The 15,731-nt window shown below is 32.2% G+C and overlaps 1 protein-coding gene across 2 annotated transcripts; it reads right to left on the bottom strand.

The window, feature by feature from the left end:
- Positions 1-814: 814 nt before the first annotated feature.
- Positions 815-4,184, bottom strand: LOC130960643 (uncharacterized). 2 transcript variants are annotated; one of them, XM_057886091.1, is made up of 5 exons: positions 3,593-4,184; positions 3,196-3,519; positions 2,806-3,112; positions 2,312-2,434; positions 815-1,620 (listed from the first exon to the last, which is right to left on the bottom strand). In XM_057886091.1, the coding sequence occupies exons 1-5, from the start codon at positions 3,914-3,916 to the stop codon at positions 1,493-1,495; spliced, it is 1,206 nt and encodes a 401-aa protein (XP_057742074.1). In that variant the 5' UTR covers positions 3,917-4,184; the 3' UTR covers positions 815-1,492. The 2 variants fall into 2 exon arrangements, with proteins under 2 accessions (XP_057742074.1, XP_057742073.1); XM_057886090.1 differs by having other exon boundaries at positions 815-1,623; positions 3,593-4,183.
- Between the last annotated feature and the right edge of the window lie 11,547 nt (positions 4,185-15,731).

Below are 15,731 nucleotides of genomic sequence, written 5' to 3'. Positions count from 1 at the left end.
AAATTTAGTCATTAAAATTAATTACCAAAAAATAAGTATAAAAAGACTATATCATTCAAATTATAACTCATTTATATATAATTATTGATTTAGTATCTAACATTTTATGTATAAATAATATTTTTATTAAAAATACAAATACTAACAGTACAAGAATACTAAATTTTTAAAATAAGGAATACAAAAAATATCAAAAATTTTATAATAATAAAAGCTAAAAATATATAAAAAAAAAAACAAAATCTAAAAATACATCGAATTGATAAACATCGACTTATATAAATTGTGCTCTTCTAATAAATTTATTATTTCAAACGCATGAAAACATAAATCAAAACTATCTGATTAACTTCTTGTTTTGAATTATTTTAATTTACATAAAAAAATACTTTAGCTATTTATTTCGAATTATTTTTGACACCATATCATTTGAATTATATTAATTTAATTTAGTATTAGCTAATTCGAATTCAATGACTTGGATTTTATGTAAAATTATTAACGAAAACATACACATATTCATATAATAGTGTTTGATTTATACATATTTTAATCTAAAAATATATACCTAAATTAATCTCTCAAAATTTTGCATCCGACAGACCGACACCTTAATCCCTAACAATTTTTTATTACATTAAAATTCTTAAACTTCACAAAAATAAAACATCCGTTAAAATTCAAAAACCTCGATAATAAATTTTTTTAGAAACTAAAACTTCCGACTCAAATAACAGCAGTAATCAAATTAAAGCTGGAAGATAAATAATCGGAGTACATATAAAAAAATATAAGCACATACCATATAACGGATAATTAATTTTATTACTTTATGGTAATTGGATGCACGGCTTGTAATCAATAATCCAATAACAAGTTAATTCCCCAAATGATTTGTTGATTACATTGCGATTCAACCATGCTGAAAGGCCATAATCCTTCTCCTCCAAATAATCCTTCCCCAAATCAGGTCTCCGCATAATCCCTAAATTACCATCTAATTTATTTATTATATCTAAAACCACCCAATAAAACACAGGCGGCAAAATTTACTCTTCCATTTCCAACACACTGCCTTTTTCCCAAGATATGAAAAAGAACAGAAGTTGATGATATCACTGCAAATTTGCTTCTGCAGCTCTTTGCTTTGCATCACTTTTATAGCTGGTTTTCTTTCCAGAGGCTCCGAATTTATTTTCCTACTCCAAAAAAAAAAAGAAAAAAAAAAGAGGCTAAAGGCACTAGTATGTTCTTTTCCCACCGCCTTTCAACAGGAGCCAATCCCTTTACCTACCAACCAAAAAACTACTGTTTCACTTGTACTATTCCTTTTTATCCCTTTACTAAAAACATTAGTCCTAAGTCCTAACCATTAACTAACCACCCCCCATTTTTTTTCTTTTACGACCCTAAAGAAAAGAAGAGAAAATAAACCCATTTCCCAGCAAGATCAACCACCACTAAATAGGATATGGGTAAAACAAAATATTGATCAGTAAGTCCACTCCTGGGGCAAACGGATCTCATGGTTCACTTGTGGCTGTGGCCTTAGATTGTTACGCTTCTGGTGACTGAATCCATAGTTATAGTTACTCCGAATCCTTGGAATAGTTGATCCAGCTGCTGCATATGCCAAAAATCAGAGTCGCGCAATAATATAAACACAGCCATAAAATAATGCCATATTAATAATATATTCCTATTACATTTTTCATCAAGAGAATAATATAATATACACTCTATACTATATACATCAATGGAAGTGATTTTGCCTCTTTCAAACTTGATATTGGCATTCCAAATTTGTGAAAAAATTATACCTCTATCTTTATCTTATTTTATTTCCGATGGTGATCATAGAAATTAAATCTCTACAATAGAATAGTATTAACAAATAATAACAATGTAAAAGTGTATATAAAAAATAAAATTAAATAAAAGGAAACTGGCCTTTTGGTATGAAAAATGCAAGAGATGAAAAAATGACCCGTCATCAGAATTTATTGCTTTTGGCATCATTTAATCCAAGAACACATCACACTGCTAACGGACGGCCAAAAACAATAAAAGAATTTGGCCCTTTAACATTCCCTAATATTATACAATGAGACTAAATATCTTAATTTGAAAATTTTCTATAATAAGTGTGCAGGGACTTGAGAAGTTGGGGAAAATAATACAAATACAAAAAAGAATTAAACCATGTATTTACAAAATTGGAATAATACAAAAATTAAATTAATTTTGGGGTGGGGGGGGGGCAAAAAAGTAAAATTCGCAAGGTGCCAAATCCACTATTCAATTTTTTTACCATTTTCCATGTTGGAGGTCACATTGGAACGTGAGTGGTGGTGATTGTGTACCGGCACCATGTCTTCAAGCTTCAGATTCAGGGCCTGCACCACTCGTGCCGGAACCAAAACAGTTGAACAACCTGAAAGGTAAAAACAAACCAAAAATAACAAAAACGTCAAAACAGTACTAAAACCAAAACTAAACAGTAAAAAAGAAAAAAAATACAGAAAAAGCAACACTAATGCCAAATAAAATAACGCCCAAGACAATAAACCCAACAAAAACCACCGCAAATATTTTTAAAATAAAATTACAGGAAACAAAAGATTTAAACAAGAGGGAAGGGAAGAGTAATTTTTTAATAAAACCCTAATCCCCAATAAAATAGAAAAGTTTCCAGCACAAAAAACAGACAATAGAAGCAACAAACAAATCATATACCACGAAAACAATAAAAGGAAATAAGTAATAAAAATGGATGCGCAAGTTATTTCTTGATTTTGTCTTAACCTGACTTCTTCTTTGATTCAGCTGCTCTATCAACACGTCGTGGCAAGAACACACCGGTTCCAGCACTTTCTCTCTTAGGATTCCCAAGAAAAACCGCTCTCATTCCAGACCCATATTGCTGTTGATTTTGTTGCTTCGCGTGTTGCTGGGCCTGCATAGAAGGCCATGCAGCTGCATCACACAAACTACCAATGTTTCTTACTCCAACGGAACCAACATCACTCCTTCCCCTGTTCTGTGCACCGCACCACACTGGAACGGAACCCTGCTGCTGCTTCGCCAACTGTTGTTGCCTCAGCATCTCAAACTAAAAACACAAAAATACTAATCATTAACGGCATAACCAGATAACGCAATTTTTTTTGAATTCTTGAGAAATTTTATTTTTACCTGTGCTACTTGGAGTTTCTGCTGAGTGGCCGAGAGATGGTGGTGGCTGTTATTGTTGAATGCAACGATTCCAGGGTTTGTTGGCGGAACGACAACGCTTGTGTTGTTGTTATGGTCGAAACGGCATCGTTCTATGGTGAAGTTGTCGTTCAAGTGGGGGTGGCCGAGGCGCATCCTCTCGACTTCCCCTGCAGCAGCACGCAGGAGATCCCACGTGGCCCTCTGAGAAGTCACGTGACACCCGCTGTTCGGACTCGACGATGAACCTCCTCTTCCCCCGCAACCGCACAGAGTCGACTGTGGCGAACCGCTCACAACGACACTCTAGAAGAAAGACAATTATATTTAAAAAAACAAACTCGTATATTTTTTATTTATTTTTTAAATTTTTTAATACCTTGGGTATTTGTGAGGGTAAGGAGTGATGGTGGTGGAAGTCGAGTCCGAGTTTGGTGTGTGCAACTCGGCGAGTCAAATCGGCGATCTGGTGGTGGTGGTGTTCTTCCTCGTCGCTGCTCTCTGTCTCGCTGGACTCCACAGGAGAATAGGGGTAACTGCTCCCATAACTTAACATCTGCCTCGAAACGACGTCGTTTTGGCGATTGAGCAAGGAAGTGACGTGGTTGTAACTGAAATCGTTGATGTTGTTCAGAGGCGTATCGTCGTTTGTGAGGAACTGTGGTGGGAGCCAAAACTCACCGTCGTCCAGGTTCTCAGCCATGAAGACAAAAGAAAGACAGAAGAAGAGAATGAAAAAAGATGAAGTAAAGATCTCTGGAACTTCGAGAGGGAAGAGATTTTGGTTTTTTAATAGTGGTGGTGAAGTGATTTAAAGGGACCCGGCTAGAGTAGTAGCTGCTATGGGTGTAAAACGAGACATAAAATGAAATGAAACGAAACGGAGCATGGATTGAAGGAAGGATTTGATGTGCCTTTTAACAACACAGTCTCTTCTTCTGTTTTTACTTTTTATTTTTTCAATTTTTCATTTTATGTGTCTCTCTCAAACGCGGTGGATTTTTTTTTTTTTTTTGTGTATTAAGAAAAAACAAAAAGAAACAATGGAAAATGGAATTGAGAGAACGAGAGAGATATAGAGAGAAGGGAAGAAAAGACAGAGAGAAGGCGAGGGGTGGTGTGTACTTTTTGTAGAGCAGAGCGGAAAGAGGCGGTGCTTTTTCTGGTACAAGTTAGTGACGCGCGGCGCGGGTGTGTTGTAGCTACGCGCCATCTATGAATTTTCATGCGGTCTGAGTTTCTTTTACCATTTCGGTTTTAACCTTTCTGGCTATTAGTTAGTGGATGTTGGGTTTGTACGTAGAATGTGATACTGACAATACCGTGGCACTTCCCGGCACATTCCTCTCACACTAATCATGATTTTTAAACAGTAAGATATCTAATTAGGCAATGTTTTATTTCAATAATTTATGGTATTCGAATTCCTTTCACGTTTTTTAGTTTGACTGCTCACGTTAATCATAGCTCTGGGTGAACAGGTTACAAATTCATGTTGAGTTGTACTATCAATATTACCATTTTTGTGTGATAATTAATGAAATTAAATAGACGTAGCATCTTTTTAGTCACTCTTGCTATTTAAGTTTCCTCCTAATCCTTTATGGTTTTCATCTTTTTTTTTTATGAAAAAAATGGATAATATTTATTTTGAATCTAAATAAATTTAAAAATTGTCTAAATTTAAGAATAATATTATAAATTTAAATCTTTTTATAAACTAAGTCCAACTAAATTAAATAATAAAATTTAGAATAATACTATTTATAATTAATTTTTATTGATATTAAATAAATTTGATTGCACTTAATTAAAAAAAATACTTAAATATGTAGTATTATTTTTTTAATATAATACGATAAAAAATTCAAATTTATATTATTATAAGATTAAAAATAATAAAATTAACATGAATTTATATACAACTTTTTTTCTTATATACTCTTCTAGATATAATGGTTAGAATATATAATTAATTTTTGGTATTTAATGAGATAAAAATAAAAATATTAAAAACGTTTCTTTTTAAAACCGTTACCAATTTTGTGTCAACTTTTTTATTTCATTGACACTGACACATTGCATCCAAATTCCAAATTATAATCTTGCAATAATGAAATCTAGAAATTAAAATGTTAAACATTTTTGGATTAATATTTTAACAAAAAATTTAATAATTTGTGTTATGTGTAGAATTTACTAAATAATTGAATAATCATTTTTTTCTGCTACATTAACGATTATTATGAATTTAAATCTAAAATATCATACATCATACATAGAATCTAATTATACTTTAAATAATTTAATTGAAGAATAATTAACCTTTTGTTTTTATTTTAGTATTAACCTTTGGTTTTTTATTTTAGCATTAATCAGTTACCAGGAGCGTGGGAAACACTTGCGGGAAGAAAGGGTGTTTGTGTGTGAAGGTTCAAGTTTGAAAAGGATTGACTTGGCACCACGACGCTAGTTGTTGCGTTCCCTCACTCATCCCTCGTTCGCTTAGCAGTTGAAGCATTGCGCAGGCAGCACCACTACACTGTGATGTGGGTCCCACACAAAAATGAAAAGCAACTGCAATAAAATAAAGAATATCATATATATATAATATAATCATAATTTCTTTTGAAAAAAGAAAAAGAAAAAAAATGGGAGTGTGACTGTGAATGTATGATTTGTCAATAGAGTGTCCACCTGGCGATGCACCCTCATTCCCTTGCATGAAGATTTTTTTGTTTGTTTTCTACCCGAAGCATCCTTTTGTCCATTTTCTTGTTTTTCTTTCTCTTTTTTTTTGGGCTCTTCTTTTCCTAATTCTTTTCATATTTTTGGCTAAGCAACCTTTGCTTTCAAGTTTTCACGTTATCTGCATTTCTCTTTTGACTCGATTTTGTCACTTTCCTTTTCAACACCGACCCCGATGCCCATATTTCTCGAGTGAACTATTTTTTAAGATAAAATGGGTTTATTTTGGACTTTATTTTTTATTTTTATGATATAATATAGTATTTGTGGATATTTTTTCGTCAATTTTAAACAAAAATATTGACATATCAGACTCAAAATTTGACAGAATTAATTATTTTTAAATTTAAATTAGTTAAAAATTTATTTATTTTTATTTTTTAAATAATATTTTTTAAAATTATTTTTTATTTATTATATTATTATTTTTTAATAAATTATTGAATATATAGTATTATACAAATTAATTAATAAATTATTTAAATTTAAAAATATTATTTATTATAAAATTAAATAAACAATTTTTAAATATATAAATAATAAATATTAAAATATGATGAATACATTAATAATAATAAGGACAATATACATAAATAAATTGTTACACCTTTAAAATTACACAAATGCATTGTTTCCAAAATGAAGACGCAAATACATTGTTTCATATATTTATAGAAACCGCTAAGCGGTTTACATAAACACAGAATTTGCTGCTGTTTATGTGAATTGGAACACGTGTGTAAATCGCTGGAAGCAGTAGCAATTTACGTTGAGAGAGAAAGAAACGAGTTTTTTTTGCAATCATATGATTTATATAGATAAAAAATGAAGTAATTTTTAAAGAAAAAATGTATGCTTTAGTGAATTTTTTACTAAAAATAAATTATTTTATCCTTCATGAGTTTTAGAAGGAATGAAGATTAAAAAAAAAAGAAAATTAGTCTTAGTTTATATATTTTAGTATTCTGTGAGTACTCACTCTTTGATTTGCTATTTTACTACTCTGAGTACTTACTCTTTGAGTTTTTATTTGTATTTATTATTAGAAGTGAGACCAAATTACAAATAAAAAAATACAGTACTCAAAGTATTAAATTATATAAACTAAGACTAATTTTTTTTATTCTCATTTCTTTTAAAATTTATAAATAATAAAATAATTTATTTTTAGCCAAAAGTTCACTAAAACATATATTTTTTTCTTAAAAAATTACTTCATTATCTTTTATTTATATCAACCATTCAAAGGAGATTCGGAGAGTTTGGAACATGGGGTTGTGTTTTTTGGTACTGATTTGCATTTGAGGTTCTAGCTAAATAAATTTTTTTTATTTGTGCAACTTTGTTGTCTTATACCAAAAAATAAAAACTATTTGTATTTTATAGTTGATTGATTGGATAAATAATAGTGATAGCATCGTAATTTGATGAATAAAATAAAAAATATAAATATGCATGTAATAATTTTTTATTTGTATTTATTATTAAAATGAGACTAAATAGCAAATCAAAGAGTGTGTACTCACAGAATACTATAATATATAAACTAAGACTAATTTTTTTTTATCTTCATTCCTTCTAAAACTCATGAATGATAAAATAATTTATTTTTAGTAAAAAATTCACTAAAGCATACATTTTTCTTTAAAAATTACTTACTTTTTATCTGTATAAATCATATGATTGCAAAAAATGTATACTCGTTTCTTTCTCTTTCAACAACGTAAACCGCTGCTGCCTCCAACGGTTTACACACGTGTCCCAATTCACATAAACCGCTACTGACAGTAGTGGTTTATGACCAACCCCAAACAAATAGAAATCGCGACAGGCTCTAGCGGTTTCTATCCGCGACTGACAGTAGCGGATTATGTGTTTATGTAAACCGCTATTGCCAGTAGCAATTTCTATAGATATATGAAACAATGTATCTGCGTCTTTATTTTGGAAACAATGTATTTGCGTAATTGTAAAGGTGTAACAATTTATTTATGTAAATTGCCCTAATAATAATCATATGATTAGAAACGGATTTAAGGTAGGTCAAGTAGTGGCTTTAGCCCCCAACAAATTTTAAACTTATACTATTATATAGATGCATTGTATAAAGTAAAATTTAATAGTGTAATAATAGTAAAAAAAGTTAGTATTCTTTATGTATTAGAATTTAAATTTCTCTACATGTATTTATATTATTTGTATTTTTTATTTGATTTAAAAAAATTTTATATTTCTTTTTTTAAAATTAATTTTAATATCTATAATCATATAAAAAATACTTTAATATTATTTATAATAACATTTTTTCTAATTTTATTTAGTTATTCTTTTTATTATTTTTTATTAATTTTTATCTCTATTATTATATAAAAATACTTTAATATATTTTAAATTTACATAACAAATTTGTTAGTGTAATTAATTTATATGATTTTATATCATATATTTTAATAATATAAAACATAAAAATATAACTCACTGTAACATAAATACTTAATAAAGTAAATTAATTAATAAAATATTTAAAAATAAAAAATTTTATATTTTATTAGATGTAAATCCATAAAAAATTATGAAAAAATTATAAAAATTGAGATAATTTTTTTATTTGATAAGTATTTATTAATTTTTAGTTAAAAAATTAATTATAATTATATCTATTATCAAATATATAAGATTATATTTGATTATATAAGATTTTAATTTTTAGTCCCTCCATTCTTAGATTTCTGGATTCGTTCCTGCTTATGATATACTATTAGTATTATAATCTAGATAATTTTCATAATAAAATAAAAACTAATGAACACATTATTTGATACATTTTTTTGAGTAATAACAAATTTAATTTTTTATCTCTTTAAACTAAATTAATAATTCTATTTGATATATTTACACTAAAATACACTATATATATATATATATATATATATATATATATATATATATATATATATTATTTAGTATTAGTAGCATATTCATATGTATTTTAGTGTAAAAATATCAAATAGAATTATTAATTTAGTTTAAAGAGGTAAAAAAAATTAAATTTGTTATTACTCAAAAAATTTTATTATATATCAAATAATGTGTTCATCAGTTTTCACTTTATTGTGAAAATTATTTAGATCATACTACTAATAATATATTATAGGGTTATTATTATCAATGTATTAACCATATTTTAATGTTTATTATTTATATATTTAAAAATTATATTTGAAAATTATTTATTTAGTTTTATAATAAATAATATTTTTAAATTTGAATAATTTATTAATTAGTTTGTACTTATTATACCATATATTCAATAATTTATTTAAAAAATATTAATATAATGAATAAAAAATAATTTAAAAAAAGATATTATTTAAAAAATAAAGATAAATAAATCCCTAACCAATTTAAATTTAAAGATAATTACGTCTCTATCTATTTTTGAACTTGATACGTCAGCGTTTTTTGTAAACCTCAGAAAATTAGCAAATAATTAGTCAATAAATTAATTTTTAATAAAAAAATTAAAAATGTGAATATTATATTAAATTAGAATAGATCTCATTAAAATGAAAATTTTGACACCAATTTCAAAAAATTTGGTCCAAGATTGGGTCGAACAGGCTGAACCGGACAAACCAAACCCAAAATGGGCCCAAGGCCCAATTATACCCAAAACCACTTAACCAACACAGCTTCCCTTCATTCCTTCAACCTCATGCTCGCTGGAAACATTCTAGGAAAGGGGCAAAAACAAGTGACAACATCAAACCCTTGATTCTCAATTAAATCCATATAACTTTCGATCCGAAACTCCGATTGTCGAACTGTTTGCGGTCACGCGTTTGGGTCGTCGAGCTTTACAAAGTCCAGAACATTGTAAGGTGAGAAAGTCATATTTTCTTCCTCAATTTTTTCATTCTCAGTTTCTAAATTCATGAGCCATAATGTATTGTTCAATTTTGATGTTTAGGCTCAATTTAACTCAAGGAAAATATCCACTCTTCCTTGTGTGACGCCTGGACAAGGTGAGGATCTCTAACCCTAATCAATTTCTTGAGTTAGTATGTTAGATATTGAATTTGGGTATATATGTGTCGTGTATATGTTAATTAGGACTGTGTATATGTAATTGGAGCTTGAATTATGGACATTGGTGATTGGTGGAAGCTTGGGCTGGTGATAGAGCTGGAATTGTGGTGAAAGGACTTGCTTCTCGCCTTGTGGTTGCTTTGGACCAAATGTAAAAAATTGGCCAAGGTATGATTTAGGTTTCGGGTATTTAATATATAATGCTCTGTGAAAACTTAGGCTAGACGACCCTAGGATAAGTTAGAATGTAAAGGAACATTTAATGTTTAGCATCCTTGTTGTTGAATTATACTATGAGTTGTGTATTGGGTTATTGTGGTGGATAATGATAACAAGATGTGAATTGATGAAATTTTTACTATGAACTTGTTGAAAGGGTATATGAATGTCTTGGATAGACGGATGACAATTTGTTGATATTTGCAAGGTTGATATATGATATTATGGAATTGAGTTATGGTAGTTATGGAAGAATTATTGTGGTAATGGTAAAGTGATGTTGTGTTGATTTTGGTGCTCATTAACTAGTTGGTAATTTGATGAATTGATAACTAATGACTTAGGTACATGATCATATGAGTTTGTAATTGGTAAATTATAATTTTGGTTGATGCTTTTGGGAGGTGAGTGTATGTGTTGTTGATTTGAGGTATGGTTTATTATGGTGGCTGTGGTGGTAATGATATAGATAGGTTATGATGATGGTAAATTGAATTTTAAAGAAAATGGAGGTTTGAGGTTTTGAACGAAAACTTGATTTTTATAAACTTTGGCAATCCATAACTCGAACCTCAAATTCTGGATGAGGATGAGATTTATTTCAAATCAAAGAGAATTTTATTAGGCTTGAGAATAATATAAATTTTGCAAAAAAATCGAATCCTGTAGAGGAAGTTATGGATGCCAGAAATCTGGTGCAAAAAACTGAAAAATTTTAAAATACAGCAGAACCAGAATTTCTGGTGTGTGCCCAGGCACACTGGTGTGCACACGCACCCAGCAGTAGCAACAACTTCACTTGTGCGTACGCATGTCTTTGTGTGCACACACGCACCAGGGTATGCTTTCTGCTGGTGGCGCTCGCATAGGTGAGGCGCACGCACACTAAGTAGTTTCTGGTTAGTGTGCGCACGCACATGCTCTGCCTTTCACAAACTGTGAGCATGCACACCTGTGTGCGGACGCACACACTCTATTTTTTTAGCACTCATATTTTTATGATTCAAACATGGTTTCGAACCTTTAAACCTCTGTTTTTATTCTTTTAACCCCAGATCTTATTAGTAAGTTTAGTAATTAGTTGAAGCTAGAAAATTGAGGTTACTTGGGGATGAAGAAAAGGGTAAACGTGATGAATTATAAGAGAATGATATGAAAGCTAAATGAATACATGTTGCTATGGCTAAAAAGAACGAATGTAAGGAAATGATGATGATAAATGATGAGATTTGGGGATGACTGTGTGTGGCCGAAATGGTCGATATGGCAAGTTGAGGACGGAAGTTCCCTCTCTTGTCATGATGTAGATGTGGGGAAAGTGGCAAGGCACTCTCCTTCGTATTGTTTTCTCCATATTCTTCTCTGGTTGCAAGGTGGAAAGGCACTTTCCTTCGATGTGGAAAGGCACTCTCCTTCGTGAAACCTCCAGGAGAAGGTGAAAAGGCACTCTCCTTCATTTATGATCCTCTTGGAGATGCGCAACCTAGAGACCAATGTTTGGGTTAGCTACCAGATGTGTCAGGTTCTGGCAAAGTAACCGACACGTTAGCTCACAGCCAGTAGAATAGACATTTATCATATGCATTTTGTTTGTTTGTTTGCTTGCTATGCCTTACTTGGGATTGCCTAACTGAATATATTATGATAATTGTGATAACTGCTACTTGCACTTCTTGTCTCCTACTTGTGCTTGAAATTGTCTGTTTGTCTGTATTTGTAAACCCACTGGATATGGAGGAACGGTGGAAAAGTGGCCAGGCTGGGTGTTAAGATAAAGTTTAAGTTAAGTTTAGAATTCCCTAGAAACCTACCCCTTTTATGGTTTATGTTTAATAAATTTTAAGTTTTATAATCTGAGTGTCGGCATTCTAGGATTGCCTCTGGCATTCCCGGGACCTTATATATTATGTGCGTGGCACCGTTACCATGCTGAGAACCTCCAGTTCTCATCCCATACTGTGTTGTTATTTTCAGATGCAGGTCGAGAGGCTCCTCGCTAGGCGTCTGGATTCCTGAGGCGAAGTAGTCCCTGGGTTCTTTTGATTATCAGTTTATGTATATATATGTACTTAGCTTTTTTTTCCAAGAAACTTGATTATTTTGTCCCTTATAGAGGTTATAGGAGAGTTAAGGTTTTATTTCTGTATTTTGGGTATTTTGAGATACTTGTATATGTATGTAAATATTCTCCGGTCAACCTTGGCTTCGCAGGCTGAGTCAGGAGCTAGTTATGCTGTATTCTTGGCTATCTATCCACTCTTTCGCTTATTCATATCTATGATATTTAGGTTTCTTAGCCCGAAAGTATTTCCGTTTCCTGAGTGTTGTGCTTTTTATTTTGCGATTTTTCTTTACCCGTTTTTCAAAGCTCCTAGTATATTATATTTTTCCACTATTATATATATGTATTTTACTGATTAGAGGTCCGTAACACCACACTACCTCTATTCTATGATTTAAGCATCAAGCTTCTTGTAGTAGGGTGTCACATTATGGTATCAGAGCAGTTCGTTCCTATAAAGCCTGAGGGACGGACTGACTATGCTTCTATGCATTCTCTGTATATGTGTCTATGTGCTATTAGGATATCTAACTGATATATGTGGCATAAACGTTCATGAGCATGCATTTGGGACTTAAAAGACTAGACTTGCGATATTGAGACTGATCAACTTGATATCACTTGTTTTGTGTGTATAGGGACCATATGTTGACTTGCGGACGCGGACGCGGGCGAGGTAGAGGCAGAATAGGAAATGTTATGCCTGAAGCGACAGGCAATAATCCTAACCATGTAGACTTTATGGTTGCCCTGGGAAACATGGCTCCGGCTATGCAGGCGACAGCCAAAGCCCTGGAAAACCAAATAAACAATGGAAATAATGGCAATAACGGCGATGAGGGCCTTGTGACGCTTTCCTCCGTTCTGAAGGTTCATCCTCCAACCTTTAGAGGAACCTCAAACCCTACTGATTCGGACAACTAGATTCAAGCTATTGAGCGAGCATTACAGGCTAAACAGGTTTCTGAAGAGTAGTGGGTTGAGTTTGGAACTTATCAGCTGCAAGGTGAGGCTCAGCATTGGTGGCAGGGCACGAGGCGTATTCTGCAGCCTAATGGGGTTGTAATTTCTTAGGAATTGTTCCGGATAGAGTTCTATAAGAAGTACTTTCCCAGTTCAGTTAGAAATGCCAAGGAACTTGAACTGCTTCGGCTAAAACAGGGCCAGATGACTGTTACTGAGTATACTAGCAGGTTTGAGGAATTGTGTCATTTTTTACGAATTTGTCAAGAAGCTCATGAGGATTTTGCTGAGTGGAATTGTATTAAGTACGAGGGGGCCTTCGGAGTGATATTCTGAGCTTTGTTGCACCAATGGAGATCAGGGTATTTTCTGAACTTGTGAACAAGAGTCGAATAGCTGAAGAATGTGTGAGGAACACATCTGTGGCAAAGAATGATAACCGGGAGTCCCGCCGAAGAGATCACCATCAGAATTGGCACCAAGGAGTCAAGAATTCAAGAAGACTGATAATTACCGACTCAATAGGCAGCATAAAAACAAGCAGAGTCTGTTTGCGGATCACCCGGGCATCTAGTTAAGGACTGTCCTAGTCCACGTGGTGGAAACTCATGACGCATATCGATCACAGTCACCAAGTTAAGGTAATTGCAATGATTCAATTTAAGGAGCAATGTATCATTCTAGGATATCATGATTACTCATAGCCTAAGATAAGGAAGAAAGACCTAGTAGTGAAATGTCAAACCTAGTATAGGACTTATAACCAAACTAAATCGTTCCGAATAAGGTATTGCCGTCAAAGCTTGCAGAGCTTAGTGAAGTTTTTAGTTAGCATTGGACGAATAATCAAGACTCTTAGAGATAAGCGAATCAGGGGAATAAGGCAATAGTTTGTTCACGTAAGAGGGCCCAAGGTGACGGTGGGTCACAAGAAGGAGAAGGTAAACTGAAACTGATACCTAAAATTTTATTTGCATATAGGAAGTGAGATATCGCACTTATCCATGCTTACAATAAACTAGAATTGTAGGTGTCAAACTTAATAACTCAAAATTGCGAGGAAGAGGCATGACACGGATTTAGCTTTTAGCTGTAAATTACTCAAGTGATAAGAGATAGTGAGTAGCGATAAGAATTTGAGACGAAGACCGAATCATTCTTGGTTACATTATGTACAATAACACTGTTAAAGTCAACAAAACTTGGAAAGCTAGATGAAGTGAGTAGTAAGAACAGAGTCCGTTTGATTAAGCGTTCTCAGTGTGAAATACCGATGATGTCAGAGGAATAGGAAGATAACAACAGAAAGACTTTCGATGATCAACTTACTATGGTCCAATCTAAAAGCCAATTACAATATCACCTTTGTCAAATCGTCCGTGTACCATGGTTACATCACAAGTTAGCAGCCCAAGCATCTCCATACTCATTACTCAAGCTTACTTCAACACCATCGTTGGCTATTTGGTAACTCTCCCGATTCTACTTCTTAGTTCATAGTTTTGTTTAAATTTGGAAGCCCTTTTAATAATTGGAGTTGATAATCCTTTTAAATTATTCGACTCCTCTATGCCTCAGCTTCATATTTTAACTTGAAAACGTGTACTTGTTCTCAACTCACACGCAATCAACTTTCACCAGTATCAATCACGAATTCAACTTTTACTAAGTCATAAAAAAAACTAGAGCCGATCTCATCATAAGCCTACTCGCAATCTCCCACAAATTCCCAACTTTTTTAGCTCTCGTCATTTGGTCCTATGAAACAATTATAAACAATTCGCAATTACTCGATAAGCTTTTCCACATTCGCAATGGATCGATTATCTTCCCAATACTATTTCATACTTGCATGAGCCTTGTCTAGGCATACTTGTGTAAATCCTCAACTTGAGAAATTTGCCGTGAATGGAGTTGCTCACTTCCGCAATCTGCACTCTCCAGAAGTCAGTTGAGACTTGCTTGACTCGATATTCCCTGTTCTCTCTCTATCACAGGATCAAGTTGAATTCCTTCCTACAATGCACTTTGATTTTTCTCCTTGTGAATGTTGTCATTCGTTTTGAGACTTAGTACGGTCACAATACTAGATGTCCTTTTTCATTTCATGTGAACACCATATGTATGGTGTGAGTGTTTTTCAGTTTGATGTTTTCCAGAAGTTACCTCAAGTTTAGCAAACAGCTTGTATAGTTCCTAAATATAGCCATCAAGGCGATAACTCAATAGGAGCAAAACTTTTAAAATACGGAAGACGAAATGAGTAGTATACCACAATAAGAAGAGATCTGAAACTTTAATTTTTTTGACCGTGTTGTATGCGGTTCAATCGACGCGTCAATACGCACTGATTACTTAGATGCCTTGATATAACAAGTTTTCGAACTTTGAGAGGAGAAATCGATCTCTATGTCGAGATTCATCACACCTGAACCTA

Source organism: Arachis stenosperma, chromosome 2, assembly GCF_014773155.1.
Source record: "Arachis stenosperma cultivar V10309 chromosome 2, arast.V10309.gnm1.PFL2, whole genome shotgun sequence".
Taxonomy (NCBI): Eukaryota; Viridiplantae; Streptophyta; class Magnoliopsida; order Fabales; family Fabaceae; genus Arachis; species Arachis stenosperma.
This window is presented reverse-complemented; position numbering and strand designations above follow the sequence as displayed.